This window comes from Pelobates fuscus, chromosome 9 (genome assembly GCF_036172605.1).
Source record: "Pelobates fuscus isolate aPelFus1 chromosome 9, aPelFus1.pri, whole genome shotgun sequence".
NCBI lineage: Eukaryota > Metazoa > Chordata > Amphibia > Anura > Pelobatidae > Pelobates > Pelobates fuscus.
This window is the reverse complement of record NC_086325.1, coordinates 49,964,330-49,983,164: the sequence shown is the minus strand read 5'-3', so window position 1 is coordinate 49,983,164 and position 18,835 is coordinate 49,964,330. Positions and strand designations below refer to the sequence as shown.

The 18,835-nt window shown below is 40.5% G+C and overlaps 1 protein-coding gene and 1 non-coding gene across 2 annotated transcripts; both read right to left on the bottom strand.

Annotated features, from left to right (window-relative positions):
- Positions 1 to 9,039: 9,039 nt before the first annotated feature.
- Positions 9,040 to 13,874, bottom strand: RPL39 (ribosomal protein L39). The gene is made up of 3 exons (XM_063433371.1): positions 13,791 to 13,874; positions 12,328 to 12,431; positions 9,040 to 9,227 (listed from the first exon to the last, which is right to left on the bottom strand). The coding sequence occupies exons 1-3, from the start codon at positions 13,791 to 13,793 to the stop codon at positions 9,179 to 9,181; spliced, it is 156 nt and encodes a 51-aa protein (XP_063289441.1). The 5' UTR covers positions 13,794 to 13,874; the 3' UTR covers positions 9,040 to 9,178.
- Positions 10,448 to 10,581, bottom strand: LOC134573799 (small nucleolar RNA SNORA69). The gene has a single exon (XR_010085359.1). It is a non-coding gene; the product is annotated as a small nucleolar RNA SNORA69 (small nucleolar RNA).
- Positions 13,875 to 18,835: the final 4,961 nt, after the last annotated feature.

Genomic DNA, 18,835 nt, shown 5'->3' with positions numbered 1-18,835 from the left:
TATAGAGATGCATTGATTCAATACATCTTTATGATTAGATGCTGATTGGCCAGGGCTGTGTTTGGCTTGGCTTGTGCTAGCTCTGCCCCTGATCTGCCTCCTTGAAAGTCTTAGCCAATCCTATGGGAAAGCATTGTGATTGGCTCAGAGAATCACTTCTGATTATGTCAGCCAAGCAGGCAGACCAGGGGCAGAGCCAGCAGCAGACTTGAATACAAGTAAGATTTTACTATTTTTAGGATGGGAGGCAGGGGGGCAAGTGGGTCAGATGGTGGTTTTATTACTATAAGAATATATGTTTGTGTTCCTGACCCTATAGTGTTTCGGTAAAGAGTGCTGCATTTAAGAATTATAGAGATACTATAGGCATCAAAAACACTTTAGCTTAATTAAGCAGTTTTGGTTTATAGATCATGCCACTGTTGTCTCACTGCTCCCTGCCAATTAGGAGTTAAATCACTCGTTTCTGTCTATGCAGGCCTACCCACACATCTCCTGGCTGTGACTGACACCGCCTGTGTGCAAAGAAAAAATAAATTTTCAATCAGATGTTACATACTTTAGAAGTGTTTATCGCCTGCTCTGTAAATTGAACTATAATCACACACAGGAGGCTCACGCAGGCGTATACAAGGCTACAGTCAGAACAGGAAAATCTAAATTAAACTGAATAAGCAATAAAGGAACCCAAAATATGTGAGTTCCTTTTTAGGAAGTGTTTATGGAGGCTGTGTAAGTCACATGTATTGAGATGTGACTCGGGCTGTATAAAAAAGTGACTTAACTCCTAAATGACAGATAATTGAGCAGTAAGACTACAGGGATATAAATCTATACACCAAAACTACTTTATTAAGCTAAAGTTTTGGTGATTATATTGTCCCTTTAAGTTAATAAATTAATGATCTAGCATAAATGCCATTAACTGCAAAGGCTGTTAATTCAGAAAACTAAAGGGACACCCAAGTCCTATTTCTTCCATCTGCCTTGTAAATAGATGCACAGGGTTCTATGCAAAAAGTAAACAAACACTATGATGAATTGGTTTGTAGCTGAACAGTTTAAGACGGACAAGTTGGAAAATATTTAGTCTAAACTCTACAAGTTTATTCTCAAATGATCACCACTGTTTAGAGAACAGACCCCTCGTTTCACTGTGTTTTTTTAAATTTTATTTATATATATTACATTACTATTTAACTAGATGCCTAAAAACTTTGGTGTTCTCTATAGTTAAACCGATACGTCACCAATCAGTTAAAGGGACACTATAGTCACCTGAACAACTTTAGCTTAATGAAGCAGTTTTGGTGTATAGAACATGCCCCTGCAGCCTCACTGCTCAATCCTCTGCCATTTAGGCGTTAAATCCCTTTGTTTATGAACCCTAGTCACACCTCCCTGCATGTGACTTGCACAGCCTTCCATAAACACTTCCTGTAAAGAGAGCCCTATTTAGGTTTTCTTTATTGAAAGTTCTGTTTAAGTAAGATTTTCTTATCCCCTGCTATGTTAATAGCTTGCTAGAATCTGCAAGAGCCGCCTGTATGTGATTAAAGTTCAATTCAGAGATTGAGATACAATTATTTAAGGTAAATTACATCTGTTTGAAAGTGAAACCAGTTTTTTTTTTCCATGCAGGCTCTGTCAATCATAGCCAGGGGAGGTGTGGCTAGGGCTGCATAAACAGAAACAAAGTGATTTAACTCCTAAATGACAGTGAATTGAGCTGTGAAATTGCAGGGGAATGATCTATACACTAAAACTGCTTTATTTAGCTAAAGTAATTTAGGTGACTATAGTGTTCCTTTAACTATGGTGAATTCAGTGCAGAATTGCAAAAAGCAGGATAAAATAGCTGTGGGGAACTGCTGAATTTGAGATTTTTTTTAATCCAACTTTTTGTTCTGAATATTAGTTTTCATTTCACTGTTTACTGCATAAACTCTACATATTCCACGTATCTGCTCTGTTATTTAAAAAGAATCTTGAAAAATAGTGTTTTGGGGGAGTCCGAGAATCAGTGATGCATGCAGAATATTTATACCTGTGATTATTATCCTCCTGGCTGGGCTATCATAGGTGGAGCTAACTATTATAATTACTGAGACCCTGTGACCTTTAGTAAGTAATTGCAATCGTCTCGAGATAAATGTATGACTGAGCTGGTCAGAATAATAATCTGTTGGGGCAAGTTTGGATTAAGGCCAGTGAATGGCACATGTAATTTCCTTTCCCAATAATAGAAAATGAGCGCTCTCTCTGCAAAAGAAGAGTCTGTTTGTCATGTTAAAAAAAAACAACTGTCACTGAAACTGGGTGTTAGCACATCCGGCACAGGAAATGCTGAAAACTTCCTTATTGAAAATGCCATGTAAACATCAAAAAAGTTATTTTGATCTGAATGTGCTAATGGTTTTGTGAAGTCCCATTTGTGCCCTTTTTAAATGTGAAGTTGGGGTGAGGGCTGCTGCGTTGTACTAAATCAGTAAAGTGGTCATGGTTCTTTGAGTAACCCTTTAAATGATAAAACAGTGACACAATCTGATTATTGTGAGCTTCACACAGTGCTGGTCATTAGAGCAACATCGAAAGGTCTTTAAATGGGTTTTAACCTTCAAAACACCTTGATTCTATATGTGCAGTGTTTCAAAGTGAAATGCTACACATGCAGACTTCAAATAACTAAAGTGGTTATGGTGCTTGGAGTAACCCTTTGATTTTACTAACCTGTAATGATTAAGTCACCTTTGCCCCATCCCATCACATAATTCCCACAATGTTGGTGGGTCCAAATCTAATTCTATATCATATGATGTCTTACTTGCCAGTTTTGGCCAGCATGACTATGGGAAAGGCAGCTGGCACGAGATGTGACGATACAATTTGCATGATAGTAATGTACCTGTTAGTGAAAGACACGACCAGAGACAAACATCTGGGACTGTTGGCAGCTATGGAATTAAAGGGAAACTGTCACTTTGAATAAAACATTGAAAACCACCAGTATCCTGTTGTTCAGGTGATGCCCCATTTTTCTTTTAAATGTATATGAACGTTTTATCAATCTACATCATAATCAAGGGCACACAATGCAATTAAACAGGAGAAATATAAAGATTGTGTCAAGTGGCATACCTGGAGTGGGAAGCGTTTATTCTAAGTAGCCACGAGGTGGGAACCTTTTCATCCTTAACACGCTACTATTTATATATTTGCCACGAAGCTTCCAGCTACTTTTTGCTTTTATTGTTTTTATTTTAGTGACATATTAGCAGAATAAATATTTTTCTCTACTGCACCCGTGTCATCTTTTTTTTTTTTTTTTTATAATTATTTTTGTTGTGCATTAGTACGTCATAATATTTCGTTCGATATTGAAAATCACAAAGATGCTGAGTACAGGAGTATAAGAGACAATTTAACATAGATTGCACTTTTTTTTTTTTTAATTCTTTATTTATGTTGTGCATGGATTGACAGCCACAATAGCCGATGCAATCTTATCAATAAACAATGGTGAACAACAGTGTGGCTTTATGTACAGTGCACATTTTCTTTTTATTTTTAAACAGAGTATTATCTTATGAGCTAGAGATATAGGTCTAGATTGCGCATATATTGCATATTTACCATAGGATGTACTATCTAGACTGAAAGTAAATTATAGAATAAAATAAAGATAAAACAATGAATTGAAATACAACACAAGTAAAATAATCATCTCGGCATTCGTGAGACATATTAATTGCGAGTGACTACAGTACTGATTATTTGCATTGCCGTTAATAATATAATACGCTTGTGGGCATAGGCTGAACGTGTGAGATTAACCAAGGAGACACACATACAGGCTATGTTGAGAGACAGTGGGATTCACTCTGTGAACTTAGGATAGTTAACTGCTGATATTGTGCCCCTAGGAATAGGAACAGGGCAGCTGGAGCATGTAGGTTTGGGCTCAGGCTAGGCACCCTTCATGCACTGAACACATTATTTTTTTCCATGTTTAAGTCATATCATGCTAGCATTTGCCCCTACCACTGAAAAACATGGCTAGAGAAGTGGACGTTAAAGAAAGCGTACCACAGGGTATGTGCCCAAATAAAATACCATATTAGAACTAATTAACGATTAAACAGTGCAGTCCCTGCGTCTTGCTAAAGTATGTGCATCCGCTCTTTGCCTGGGTCAGTCGACCCCCTGCTGAGGTGTTACAGAGTCCCGCAGATGTACCAGGAGCTTACCCGGTGGCATGCCCATTTGTAAGGTTAAGTCCATGCTGGTTGTGTGGGGCGATCTGTTCGGTGTTGCCCGGTCCCAGCGCTGGGTTGAGTATCGCTCCACGAGGGCCCCCTCCGCTTGCCAGGTTGATGGGCTAGGTTGTGCAGGGTACGTGTTTTTGTTTCGGCGGTGCACTGTTCTTGGTAAGGTCGGTCGCTTGGGTATGCGTGCCCGCTGGGATCTTCGTTGTTTTCGTCGCCATCGTCTGCCTCTGTCAGCGTGGGGGGGTTTGTGTTTGCGTTGGGAGTGTTGCAGCAGTCCCTCAGGTGAGTGTGTAGTCGGTCTGCGTACCTCCGTTTGTTGCTCCTCTGCCATTCGCCTCCAGAACGCGGCTTGTATGGCATCTAGCTTGGACATGAGGTCTGGCAGTTCTGTGCGTCGAGCGCAGGTGGCGGCAGCCATGTTGCTGGGCCGCGCCTCGCCTCTCAGCTCTCCCGCTTTTTCTCTGAGGGTCTCGACCCGCATGTGTCCTCTTGGGGTCGGACCGGGATAACCCCCACCGGTCCGGGGGGGGGGAGTAGGGCATTTGTAGGGCTGTGTCTCTGGTTTGTTGACGGGAAGAGCGGCCGTCTCCCCCCGCCTCCGTAGCTTGCAGGCCCTGGCTAGACATTTTGTGTTCCCAGGCTCCAAAATGCTAGATTTTCGTATCAGGCTTCTCACCGTGGCTTCCTGAGTTCAGGTGGCTCGGATTTAGCGAGTTTACATGGATTCTTGGTAATTTCAGCGGGAGCTCAGCTTTAGTGTGACTGCTCCGCTTGCTGGCCTGGCCCCGCCCCCTCAGATTGCACAATTTTATATTTTATGTGTCCTCTTGTTTTGAAAAGCGTTGGTGGTGGGGTGTATCCTCCATATCTGCATGCTGGTTCACATACTGGCACAACTTGAGCAGAGTCAGCACTCATTGTCTAGTAAGTGGCTGGTATTAGGGAGATACCAATCATAACATTGGATACATATTTTTATATACATTGTTTAATTTATTATAAACATGTAAATATATACAAAATACCCCTTTCTGTCTCATTAGAGATCTTTGCCAGAAGCTCAAGGAAGCAAGGCGAATGGTTAGCGAATTAGGACCCACCTAAATGGTCTGCTTTGACGTTGGCAGATGGGCATACCCTCTCTTGGCCATTGGAGGTAACTAAAAACCTCAGTTTGTTTAAAAATACATAGGGATGTGGAAAGAGCACAGGTAACTTTTATTTCTTTGGTTTTTACTATATGTATTTTGGCTGATGTGTACTATGGTCGTGGCTGCCGCCCAGAAGTAATGGGAGTTTGAGCGCAGGACTTGTTTCTCTGTATTTATAGAGATCGTTGGAGGCGGGTTGGATGAGTTAATGTAGAAGTCCACTACCATATTAGCTAAGCAGGAGTTGACGGACCAGGCTGTGGGTGACTGTTCTTTTTATTTCTACATTTTTTGGGGGGACCATTCTAGTAAGGATTGCTCTAACAACAAACCGGGTCGGAGTAACCTTCTAACATAATTGTAAAATGTTGGGACAATAATAAAATCCGATGATGTGCCCTTTAAAAAAAATAAAAATTTAAGATGGTATATTAAGATTGTTTATTAATGATTTATATCAAGCCTGGTCTATTCAACAGTCATTAGGGCAATTCTCACCTGAAAAAAAAAAAATCAAGTGACTTTTCTCCTTCCTTTGTGACTGCGCTATTTAAACTCTTTGCCCTTTCCCTGACCTATATTATTGATCTATTATCATCATCAAAAGACTTCCTTCCACCTGCTTCTAATATTTACTAATCACTGTACAGCCCTAAATGCAAACAGTGTTTTACATTTTTCATCTATATTCGTTTTTAAAAACAAGCTAACCAATCTGAATGACATTAAAATGTCCTTAGCCAAGCAGGATCTAAACCAGACACCGCAGCATATGCCAACATTAAGAACATCCGTTTGTATTACAGAGGAACCATCACAAGCCAGGATTTTGAATATGTTGACTTTTCCCCTTATTTAAATGGACAGTCTAAGCACCAGAACCACTACAACTTAATCAGGTTCCCTGGAGCACTTTACTACAACTCATCTTTACTACACCTGATCAGACTTGTCTGAAGGGTAGGGCCATCAATCAGAAAACCTGTTCTTAACCATCTATCGTTAGACCAAGCTTCCATGTTATCAACCGGGTGCTTAATCAAACGCAGTCCTTCTTGTGCTTGAAATCTGTTCGACCTGAAGCAGCACTTCAGACTATATAAACTCTTTAAAAACAGAAAAAATTCCAGTACCTGAAACCCATTGGGCCTCTGGCACCCCTGCTGTCTGATGCTGTGAGGGACTGTATTTGGTACCCAAAGGGAATCTGCTAATCGAACCATACAGCGCTGTTCCCACCATAGCTTTGTACTCCATAGTGGCCTTGGTGTCTGGCAAAAATCTGCAGTCTCTTAAATTTACCTACACTGCTTAATTTAGCAATACCAATCCATGTTGCTTACATAACACTGTATTTCATACAATTTATTAAATTTAAATGAGATTTATTCTACCAAATCAAAATAAGAAAGGCGTAAAGAATCAATCTTATTGGTTAGTTGCAACAGAGAGAATGCAGTATAAATAAAACTGATTTAGTGAAGGAGTCAGCTCCTAGAGGACATAATGGAGGGGTGAGGGGGTGGAGAATACATAAAACCTCTGAAAGATGTAATGCTATGTTAAGGATTTCTGAATAATCTTCCAGCTGAAGATCTTCAATTTGTGTTATACACCATAACTATCCAAATTTTCTCATGTGGTATAGGGAAATCCAGCAGGGTCACCGAGGAATAACTAGATACCACTCAAGCTGAAATGAGATCCATAAATCTGTAAATTAGCTGATTGCATTAAACAGGGGGCCTCAACAGTAAACTAAATGGACACTATAGACACCAAAATAACTTTAGCTTAATGAAGCCGTTTTGATTTATAGATCATGTTTCTAAAAACTCACTGCTCAATTCTCTCCCATTTAAAAGTTACCCTGTTAATGCCGCCCACATCACACCTCTCTGCATGTGGCTTGCACAGCCTTCCTAAGCACTTCCTGTAAAAGTCATCTAATGTTTAACCCCTTAAGGACCAAACTTCAGGAATAAAAGGGAATCATGACATGTCACACATGTCATGTGTCCTTAAGGGGTTAAACTTCCTTCAGTGCAATTAAATGCTGTTTAAATTTAGAATTTTGTATCGACCACCATGTTAATAACCTTCTGTACGCTGCAGGATGTGTGTGAGATTAAAGTTCAATTTAGAGAGCAGGAGTTAAACTTCTAAAGCAAGTTAACATCTGATTAAAAAGGAAACCATTTTGTTCATGTAGGCTTCAAGTCACAGCTAGGGGACTTGTGACTATTGCTCCATAAACAAACAAGATTGATTTAAATTCTTAATGGCAGATAATTGAGCAGTAAGACCAGTGGTGGAAGTAATGTAGACGGTCCTGGTGCAAGAAAGGTTTTTGGGCCCTCTTCTAGTGCCAGAGTGGCCAAAAGGTATCTCCCCATCTGTAAACCTCCAGCTATGCCAGCTAGGGATCTACCATTTGCCAATTATTGCAGGGTTGTATTTGTGAGCAGTGTTTGTGCATTTGTAGGCAAGCCTGTGGGGTGTACTTGTATGTGCTGTTGCCATTGGTGTATTTGTGTGTAGTGTTTTCATTTGAATAGAGGGTTGTGTTGGCTTTTTAATGCAGGTGTGCTTTTGTGTGTAGTGTTTGAGTGATTGAGTGCGTCTATATAATTTTAGTGTTTTAATACAGGTGTGTTTGTATATGTTTGTGTTTGGTTGCAGGGGTGTGTTTAGATGTAATGTTGGCTTTTAAATGCCACAGCGTACATTTGTGTGAAGTATTAGTGTTTAAATAAAGGGGAGGTTTTTTTTTAACAGCTTTGGAGTTTGAACGTAGGGGTGTGTTTGTATGTAATATTTGTGTTAACATGTTTGTATTTGCTTGGATACACATCCACACATACCTACTTACACAGATACATATAAAACAAAACACTGACACATCATGACAAACTGATACACACGCTGACACACTTGCACATCCTAGAAAACACAAACAAAGATGCACACACATACCTTATATTTGCTGCCAATGTAAGAAATTATGAACATACTATACGTAAGGAGACCTCCCAACCTAACACTCACTCCAGCACAATGTTAAGAAATAACAGATTGTGTGCGGTCCACAACCAAATGCCTTTGTATGGTTATGTGAGAGATGTGATCAGTTACTCTTCACTTTAAATGTCCTCAATATCATTACACCTTATTCCTTAAAAACAAACTATGATAAAGTGAGATCAAAAGAATGTAAGTGACCAAATTGACATTTACAAAAAAAAAAAAAAAAATTGCTGTGCTTGAGTCTAGTCTATCACAGAAATCTAGATGTGAATCACCCATGTTTCACTTGATCCCAAAACCCTCTAAGAAGCAACAGCTAAAAAAATGCATTTGTACATAACATTTCAAATAAGAAAAAGTGGTTAGTGTGATCCACCAATGCAATTATTCGACGAGAACCATTGGATACATACGTAGTGTCAACATGCAGCTGCCAGGCATAGGAATAAAAAGTTAATTCTCAGAAATGGCACTGTTTTTAAAGGGACACTAAAAAGGGACCTCAAAATTAACTTCAGCTTAATAAAGCGACTCTACCCCTTAAAACAAAAATCCAAATATTTATGCAGAGTTCTAAATGAAACAATCAGAACTTAATGAAAGTGTTTTACATTTTATTTCCAAATAGAATCAGCAGATGCTGCTATATAATGATGACAATATTATATAACAAGGTGATCAGGTTCAAGGAGAATACACGGGGGTGTTTGGTCTGCCATCCACACGACAATTTTACAAGCCGAGCTTGGTTCTTCTCCAGTGTCTTCTCTTGGAATTGTACCTATATAAAAAGAGGACGATAATTATTTATATTCACAACTGATACATAAAAAGAGCAAAATTATGAAAGTGTACGTGTTTGTTTTCCTGGCACTATAGAATTCCTTTAACTTCACTAATATATCTGACAGAGTAAACTTCCTATTAATTAAAATAGATGAGTGTAAAACAATCTCAAGATACACACAGCTATAGTGGCAACTTGCACTTTTGCTTATATGAAAGAAATAAAATAAAAAAATAAAGTTTCCTTACCAACAAAGGATTAAATCAAAATAAGGCTTTTGCAGAACAACAGTCAACATAGCACCAGTTTTATCTGCTGTATGTGTGTAACTAAACACATACTATATATGCACTAAACTGCAAAAGGTTAGGTTTCTAAAATCAAAAGATTTGATTCAATTACTACACAGGGACTGAATTCCCCACAGAAATGCTGCACCAAGGTGATATGAAATCAAGGCCAGTGTATATTCTCGTGCACAGTAACATGAAAGGAACACTAGTCTTCCAGATTACTTAATCTAAATGTAGTGGCCCTGTCATTTTATCCCTAAAATGAAAGTTTAGCGGGGTTTTTTTTCTTTCCGACATCAACAAGAGGCGCTTCCTCCTCCAGACCTAGTAAAACTGTCTGGGAATCAAATGCTGCTGATAGCAGCATTTAATTGGAGTAGTGCAGCTTCATGCGGGACCTAAAATCCATTGCTTTTCTAGGAGAAGCAATGGATTGGAGAAGATTGTGGGTGAAATCAGCTTGGATGCTGACATCAACCAATGAGGAGCTGGAGGCTGCAGCTGAGGGGACTCAGCACTGGAAAGAGGCGAGTAGTCATTCATTAACTTTATTTTGTAAAGGGGTGAACAAAGGGGAACCCATAGACCCCAAATAATTGTTATTTCCATGGCTATAGGTTATCTGTAAGTGTTTTTTTTTTTTAAACTAAGTCCCATGCCAACTACAAAAAAAAAAAATAAGTGGGGGAAAAAAACACACACCAGATGAAACATTGTGTATATGATGGGGTGCTTGAGTTTTGTTTTTTTTAAGCCAAGAATTTGAGACACTGTACAAAGCACGACAAATTATAGAGCCGCTCTGATTAAAACTTGCAAAGACTAAAATATAAATTACAAAAATTCACACATATTCATAGCAAAGTATAATCACATCTAAAAACATCACAGCCTAAAATCAACCCCTGACTTTAAAAGAACCACTGTTGATGCCAGCATCAGATTTCTCAAACCATGAAGTGGAAATCAAAACTGTTTGGGCAGGCATCATTACTCTCAGCAGGACTAATGACAGCACTCCCACAGAATGAAGTACTGCAATTGCAACCTGCTTTATTACACAATACAGAAAAGGAATGGCAGAGACACCAGATACTACCCCATTACCAAGAAAACATTTAGCATTATTGCAATGTCAAATGAGAGTGAATTTGGATTACAAGTAATATTGCAACAGTTTCTGCAATCTAAAGAAAGCTAAAAGGTGCAATCAAAGCAAAATATCAACTAAAGCTCATTGTAGCGGTTATGTTGCTTAGAGTCCCTGGGCAATTTATACAAACTGCATCTAAACTATGGTATAAAACAGAGGGACTCTGCAGAGAATCTACACAACACAAGAACTACACCAAGCCATATATTGCTTTAGAGCAGGGTTCCCAAAACTCCGGCCCTCCAGATGTTGCTGAACTACAACTCCCATGATCCGCAGCCTATCCATTTCATTCATAGAATTATGGGAGTTGTAGTTCAGCAAGAGTTTGGGAAAGCCTGCTTTAGAGTCTCCATTAACAGGCCCTTAAAAAGAAAACTAATCACAAAAACAACTTTAGCTTAATTATTATTATTGCCATTTATATAACGCCAACAGATTCCAAAGCGCTTTACAATATTATAAGAGGGGATTGCACAACCCTAAAGTTTTAAATCTATAGAGCAGGAGATAAAAACATTTAAAGGGACACTATAGTCACCTGAACAACTTTAGCTTAATGAAGCAGTTTTGGTGTATAGAACATGCCCCTGCAGCCTCACTGCTCAATCCTCTGCCATTTAGGAGTTAAATCCCTTTGTTTATGAACCCTAGTCACACCTCCCTGCATGTGACTTGCACAGCCTTCCATAAACACTTCATGTAGAGAGAGCCCTATTTAAGCTTTCTATATTGCAAGTTCTGTTTAATTAAGATGTTCTTATCCCCTGCTATGTTAATAGCTTGCTAGACCCTGCAAGAGCCTCCTGTATGTGATCAAAGTTCAATTTAGAGATTGAGATACAATTATTTAAGGTAAATTACATCTGTTTGAAAGTGAAACCAGTTTTTATTTTCATGCAGGCTCTGTCAATCATAGCCAGGGGAGGTGTGGCTAGGGCTGCATAAACAGAAACAACGGGATTTAACTCCTAAATGACAGTGAATTGAGCAGTGAAATTGCAGGGGAATGATCTATACACTAAAACTGCTTTTTTTAGCTAAAGTAATTTAGGTGACTATAGTGTTCCTTTAAAGTATGTTACATCTGATTGAAAGTGAAAACTGTTTGTTTTCATGCATGCTGTGTGACACAGCCATTAGAGGTGTGGCCAGGACGGCATAGACAGAAACAGGAGTAATTCAACTCCTAAATGGCAGTTAATTGAGTCGTGTAACTTCAGAGACATGATCTATACACCAAAACTGCTTCATTAAGCCAAAATTGTTTGGGGACTATAGTGTCCCTTTACGCACAAGACACTGAGAGTTACTAGCAAGTGGCCAGGTTTATATATTGGCCATCTGAAACCCTAAACATGGTCTAACGGATGTTCTAGCATCAAATTCCAAGCGACCAGCGTAAATGAAATTTTATATTGCAAAACTAATTACAGATCATTCCTATGTCTACATTTACGGTTATGGTCAGTGACTGAAATTCTGCTGTATTTTACACTTTTGCTAAAGGGCAAGCAAATGTAAACTGCCAAGTATGAGTGCATGTGCATTTGTAACTCAAGACACAGCAGTTCACACCCAACTAGATAAAACATGGCTATACTGACAAAACAATTCTACAATGATAATGACAATTGCTATAGCATACCTGATCTTGTTACCAGTTTTCATTCTAATCCACTGTGGAATTGGTCTATTTTGTTTTTGCTTCTTGGCAAGAAATTTCTTAATCTTGAAAGTCTTGTGGGACGACTGCAACATTATAAACAAATGGAGTTAGCAATTATTTAGCATTTGACACGGTAATGTGCATACACAGTAGAAGTAACACTCCAAGCACCATAACCACTACAGGACATAGTGGTGATGGTGCAAAGAGCACCATAACACTCAAACCATTTTAACATCATTTCCCACCTCCACTACAACTCAGCCCTGGAAGCTCACTCCACCGAGCTAAGCCAGGCAGTGCAGGGCTTAGTTCATTAGCTGAGAGCAACCAAAACTGCAGAACTAAGTTCAGGAGAGCTAACAGAAGCTGCTACACAGGAGTTTCTTGCGGTCCTGTAGCTGTTGTGATGGCAAGAAGGGATTGTTATAGTGCTTGGAACGCGCTTTTAAAGTGTATATTCTAGTTAGAGCACTGGTTACATCACTCAAACCCATGTTCAAATCCCAGCCAGACCACCTCACCAATAAGTGTCCTAATACATGTCTGCCTATCCACAGATTGTAAACTCATATGAACAGGGCTTCCTTATCTCTTTCTCTAACTGTAAAGCGCTCCTGCAGAATAGGTTTACGCTATAAAATAATAATAGAGTAACTGAGCTGCCTTCGCCCAATCTGGTCCTCAGTGACCTCATGTAAAGAAGATATATGATACAGACTGTGTAGAACACAAAATAATCTGCATTAAAAACAATAGTTTTAGCATATGGCAAAAGGAATATTTTGAACCTGGGACTACTTCCAATGGTAATGACAAATAATATAACTTACAAATTAACCCCAGGACCCCACTAAAAAAAAAAAAAAAACAACAATTTTAAGCCTGGCAATTACTCATGAAATCAAGGGTTGTTATATGCAGGCATCACGTAATCTGCAGAACTTTTGAGCCCAATATATATTAAAACAGGCATTGTACAAAAATCTACAGTCATTAACACAGCAAGGATTTTATTTAGATATGTGTTGACCAAACTGTGTTCACTTAACCCCAAATTGCTTATGAGAGGTGTGGGTCAGACAGCCTTTAATGGCGGTGTAGGATTCACCTGTGTTATAGGTAAATATGGAGAAATGACACGTGGACAATATTGGTTTCTTTCTGGTGTATCTGCCAGACATGAACTGTAATATCATGACTGCCATTGGGAATAGAGGCAGCTCAGCACAATCACTGAGAACCATCAGCACCATAGACCTCCATAGAGAGGGGCAGCATCCTCATAGGGACCCGCAATAACCCGTCTAACAGAGCCCATCCAGCGATTACCCTTCTCAATACCGACACACCGGGGTACCTTAGTATGTCACCCACACCATGAAGCGCACACTGACCCCAAACACAGGACTATCGCAAAGGATGGCATCGGATTCACTCACCATGGTGGACCCTTGCAGCCCTGTCACCACTATGGCGGCCGAAAAAGAGGAAGACGGAAGCCTGGGGTCAGAGGTTAGAGCTATGGAATCATAGAGAGCAAAAAAAAAGTCAATTCGCGGCAGAACAGGATCATCCTGGAAACAGCGATATCTAGCGGCATTTTGAAGTATTGCACCTATTGGGCACTGGAGTATTGTAAAAGTCTGCCAGTGTTATTTACTATTGTAAGAATTGCTGGGGATTCAAAGTAATGTCAATCAGGGCCGGACTGGGGAAAAAATTCAGCCCGGGCATTTTTTATTCACAGCGGCCCACTGAAAAGGGGGCGGGGCCAGATAGGGTGTGTTTTGTCACCCCCAATGACAAGCACGCCCCATCTCAAAGTGAGCATGTTGGTTCAATGCTCTTCCAGGGCATGAGAAAAGGGCCCTGTATTTGTTCTGCACAGCGCAAGCAAATTTAATAACATGCTTGCGTTGTGTTTGCTTGAAACTTGTCTCAGGGGTTTCCATAATTGGGATACTCACGGTATCCCATTTATGGAGACACTATGTGTTTGCTTAAATGGAATCTAGTGTGTGCATAGGGCATCCAGAGTGTGTATGTCAAATGTAGTGTGTGTGTAGGTGGTGCAGCGTCTGTGTGTAGGGGATCTAGTGTGTGTGAAGGAGTGCATATAGGAGATCTAGTGAGTGTGTGTGTGTGTGTGGTGCAGCCTGTTTGGGGGCTGCTGTGTGTGTGAGGGGTGTAGTGTGCATTTGTGAGGAGTATAGTGTGTGTGGGAAGGTGCTGTGTGTGTGTGGGAAGGTGCTGTGTGTGTGTGGGAGGGCGCTGTGTGTGTGGGCGCTGTGTGTGGGTGCTATGTGTTAGGGTGCTGTGCGAAGGTGATGTGTGTGTGTTAGGGTGCTGTGTGTGTTAGGGTGCTGTGTGTGTTAGGGTGCTGTGTGTGAGCTAGGGTGCTGTTTGAGCTAGGGTGCTGTTTGAGCTAGGGTTCCGTTTGAGCTAGGGTTCCGTTTGAGCTAGGGTGCTGGGTGAGTACGTTAGGGTGCTGGGTGAGTATGTCAGGGTGCTGGGTGAGTACGTTAGGGTGCTGGGTGAGTATGTCAGGGTGCTGTGTGAGTATGTCAGGGTGCTGTGTGAGTATGTCAGGGTGCTGTGTGAGTGTTAGGGTGCTATGTGAGTATGTTAGGGTGCTGGGTGCTATGTGAGTATGTTAGGGTGCTGGGTGCTGGGTGAGTATGTTAGGGTGCTGGGTGAGTATGTTAGGGTGATGGGTGCTATGTGAGTATGTTAGGGTGCTGGGTGAGTATGTTAGGGTGCTGGGTGAATGTAAGGGTGCTGTGTGAGTATTAGGGTGCTGGGTGAGGGTGATGTATGTGTTTGCAAGGATTGTGTATTGGGGGAGGCAGGTAAATGCCAATATTGAGTTGTTGTTTTTTTTTAATTATTTAAAATAAATACATTATATCCCCCCCCCCTTACCTTCTTACCTGTAGCCTGGAAGGGGGGGGGGGGGCGCTGACATCCATCCCTGGTGGTCCTCGTGGTAAGTGAACTCTAGCCTTCGGGCTAGAGTTCACTCTCGCGAGACCGGGCCGGTTGCCATGGCAACGGCCCGGATCTCGCGAGAGAAACCCGGCGGAGCTGCAAGTTAGAGCTCCGCCGGGTCCGCCTCTCCAGGCTGGCTCCCTCCCTCTCTCTCTCCCAGCCGGCGGCCGCATTTGAGAGCATGTGGGCCGGTGAGGGAGATCTTCGATCTCCCCACCGGCCCTTCATGCAACACAGCGGGGCCGGCGCTCGGATAGCGCCGGCCCTGCATAGACCGGCTGGATCTCCCCAGCCTCTGCCCGTGGCCATCGCGGCCCACCAGGCATTTGCCCGGTTTGCCCGATGGCCAGTCCGGGCCTGATGTCAATGTAAAGTTCAAAATCGATTAAATCAAAACAGAATGGACATGTAGAATGCTAATTAATTGGGCTATTTTGGCATCAATTTTGCAATTCACTGTGAATTCCTGATAATATTCTCTTTAGTAAGTACATATACAATGAATTTGTGGTGATTTTCTTGTAGAAGTAACATTTCGAAAGTATGTCCCATTGATTCTGGGCTAGCGCTGGCACTGCCACCTAGGGCACCGCAGACGCCCCAGAACCAAGGTGGGAAACGGACTACTGACATAAGCTGATGTTAAGCTATACTCTCATGCTATCCATCACCCCAGCGTTATTGCTAGAGGCAACTCTTTCCTGATAATCATATGTAGTCTCACACCCACTGGCAATGCCCCTGAAGAGCCAGCTACTGGCCAACCCCATGCCAACTGGCCTGCATGTCTAGCGGCACTTTCTTAAGAAAACACTCGTAAACGAAACCTATTACATCGTATACCTAACAAGCCTAACATGTTTATTACTCACTATAACCTACTAAACTTGCAACATATTAGAATGTTTACACCGGTTTAAAATCTTCAAATTGAGCATACTTACACACACACATACACACACGCATGCCCCCAACATCTTGTCCACCGACTCTTCAACTATGTGATGTGTTGGGAACTTTAACCCCTTGAGGACGTGACATGTGTGACATGTCATGATTCCCTTTGATTCCAGAAGTTTGGTCCTTAAGGGGTTAAGCTTGCTTATACTATCATAATAAAAATATGCAATGTTTCTCATGCCATTGTCTCACTAAAATGTCAATGTACACGCTGTCGTGGCGTTATTAAGTCGATTTGTACCCGCATGCATAACAAAAATAAAGAATTACAAAAAAAAAAAGAAAGTATGTCCCATAAATCAGGACACAGGTGGGGAGGATAAGAAGGGGCAGGCCATCACCTGTACCACCCAAAGGGGACTAACCTACCACATTAATGGGCAGGCTGCCTGCCAATCACACACCTACCATGCAGGGATCACTGTTTCGATACTCTGTATGGTGCCCCTAGTATAGCGCAAACATGTCTAATGATGCTCTCAGTACATTTTTTGAGGACAGTTCCAAATGTCTCCAAAAGTGGGACATCGGAGAACAATCAGCTATTTGGAAATAATGGATTGTTTAGCTGAGATTGGGATTCTTGAAAGGCTTGTTTAGAATCTCTCACACAGAGTCAGTGTAACTTCATAAAAACACATACTGGGAAATATCTTACATCTTCCACTGGCATTATGGTTGCATCCTCGCTTCACTAGTCACTGGTAATGTATTTTTGAGGCTATTTAAAAAAAAAAAGTCTACATAGTTTAATAAAAGTTAGATTTTTTTGATTATTGATGTGCATGTATGAAGGTTTTGTTCCCCCCTCCCTCCCCCGAAATTTACAATTTTTATACAAGACTATCTAAAACACAAAAATAGATCGCGCTATACAGAAAAAGGTATATAGTACTCACATATGCTAAAAGTAAAGAATAAAAATGAATATGAACATAATAGTCCCGATATGTAGTAGGCTTCTTGTGGGTTCCAATAGGCTAGTAGAGACTTGAGTATATAATGTATTCAATGAGAAGCTGGATCTTCTATAGCTTGGGAAATCTTGACTCAATGATGGTCATGCAAATGAAAAAAAGAGAGACTCCAATAGTGCAAACTGTGTTTGAGTAAATAGAATAAGATAGATATTAGGGAGGTATTTCACTCACCTATTCGAGAGCATATACTCGCTCAAGTGTGATAAGCATTCAGTGGCGTTTTCCTCCCACTGGTGGGATATAGGTGTAGATAAATCCTCGGTATGAAAGAGAAATAAAAGCCAAATATAGTGCTCACTGTATTTGTAATAAAAATGAGTCTTCACATGGTGCTCTTACATGGTTTATTGACATCAGGGCTGGAGCTTCCTCTGAGTGAAGACTCATTTTTATTACAAATACAGTGAGCACTATATTTGGCTTTTATTTCTCTTTCATACCGATATCCCACCAGTGGGGGGCAAACGCCACTGAATGCTTATCACACTTGAGCGAGTATATGCTCTCGAATAGATGAGTGAAATACCTCCCTAATATCGATCTTATTCTATTTACCGGTACTCAAACACAGTTTGCACTATTGGAGTCTCTCTGTTTTTTCATTTGCATGTCCATCATTGAGTCAAGATTTCCCAAGGTATAGAAGATCCAGCTTCTCATTGAATACATTATATACTCAAGTCTCTACTAGCCTATTGGAACCCACAAGAAGCCTACTACATATCGGGACTATTATGTTCATATTTATTTTTATTCTTTACTTTTAGCATATGTGAGTACTATATACCTTTTTCTGTATAGCGCAACCTATTTTTGTGTTTTTGTCATTTCTTCTTTGAGGACATTAGAGGGAACCTCATACCCATAGGTTGCAGCTTTTTACTTGTTTATTTCCCTTTAGATCACTCAGCGCTGATCCTATACCCATTTACAAGACTAAGTTTATTTTTTGTTTTAAACTATAGGTCTCATTTTTAAATATCTGCATGTTATGAAACGTATTTAGATTACTTTTGTGAGACATCTTTGACATCTGATTAGCTTTGAGTTTTTTTTTCCAGTTTTGCATTGACTCCATTGACAACTCACTTATTTAATAATCTTTTACTTATTACTATTGACCAAATGCAGATTTTTATTTTTTTGCTTTAGAAGTGATTACATAGATTGTAATCACTGTGTTGGTTATGGTGCTTGGAATGACCTTTTACCACTTCTTCGTTGTCAATGTAAATTCCAGTCAACTACGGCCTGGGTTAACACCCCCAGAACTCTCAGTCAACCATCCCCGTCCAGGGTGGACGAAATTACAGTGGTTACGTTGCTTAGAATGCTTCCCTTGGAGTGGGAAGAGACAATACGAGCAATGGTAAAGATAGGGAGAGAGTGGAAGAGATGGAAAGAGCATTGAAATACGGTAGGGAGCCATCATACTTAAACCATGTTAAATTCTAGCTCTGTGTTAATAATGAGCATGTTACGTTAACCTTTCAGCTAGTCTAGCCTGTGTTTAACGGCTTGCAGTTTGTCAGCCCACTTTGATGAAGTATAAATAG

Coding starts and splice junctions, on each gene's coding strand:
- RPL39 (XM_063433371.1), bottom strand. Junction 9,228..12,327: donor AAAACTGGTAACAAGATCAG/GTATGCTATAGC, acceptor CTTTTTATATAG/GTACAATTCCAAGAGAAGAC.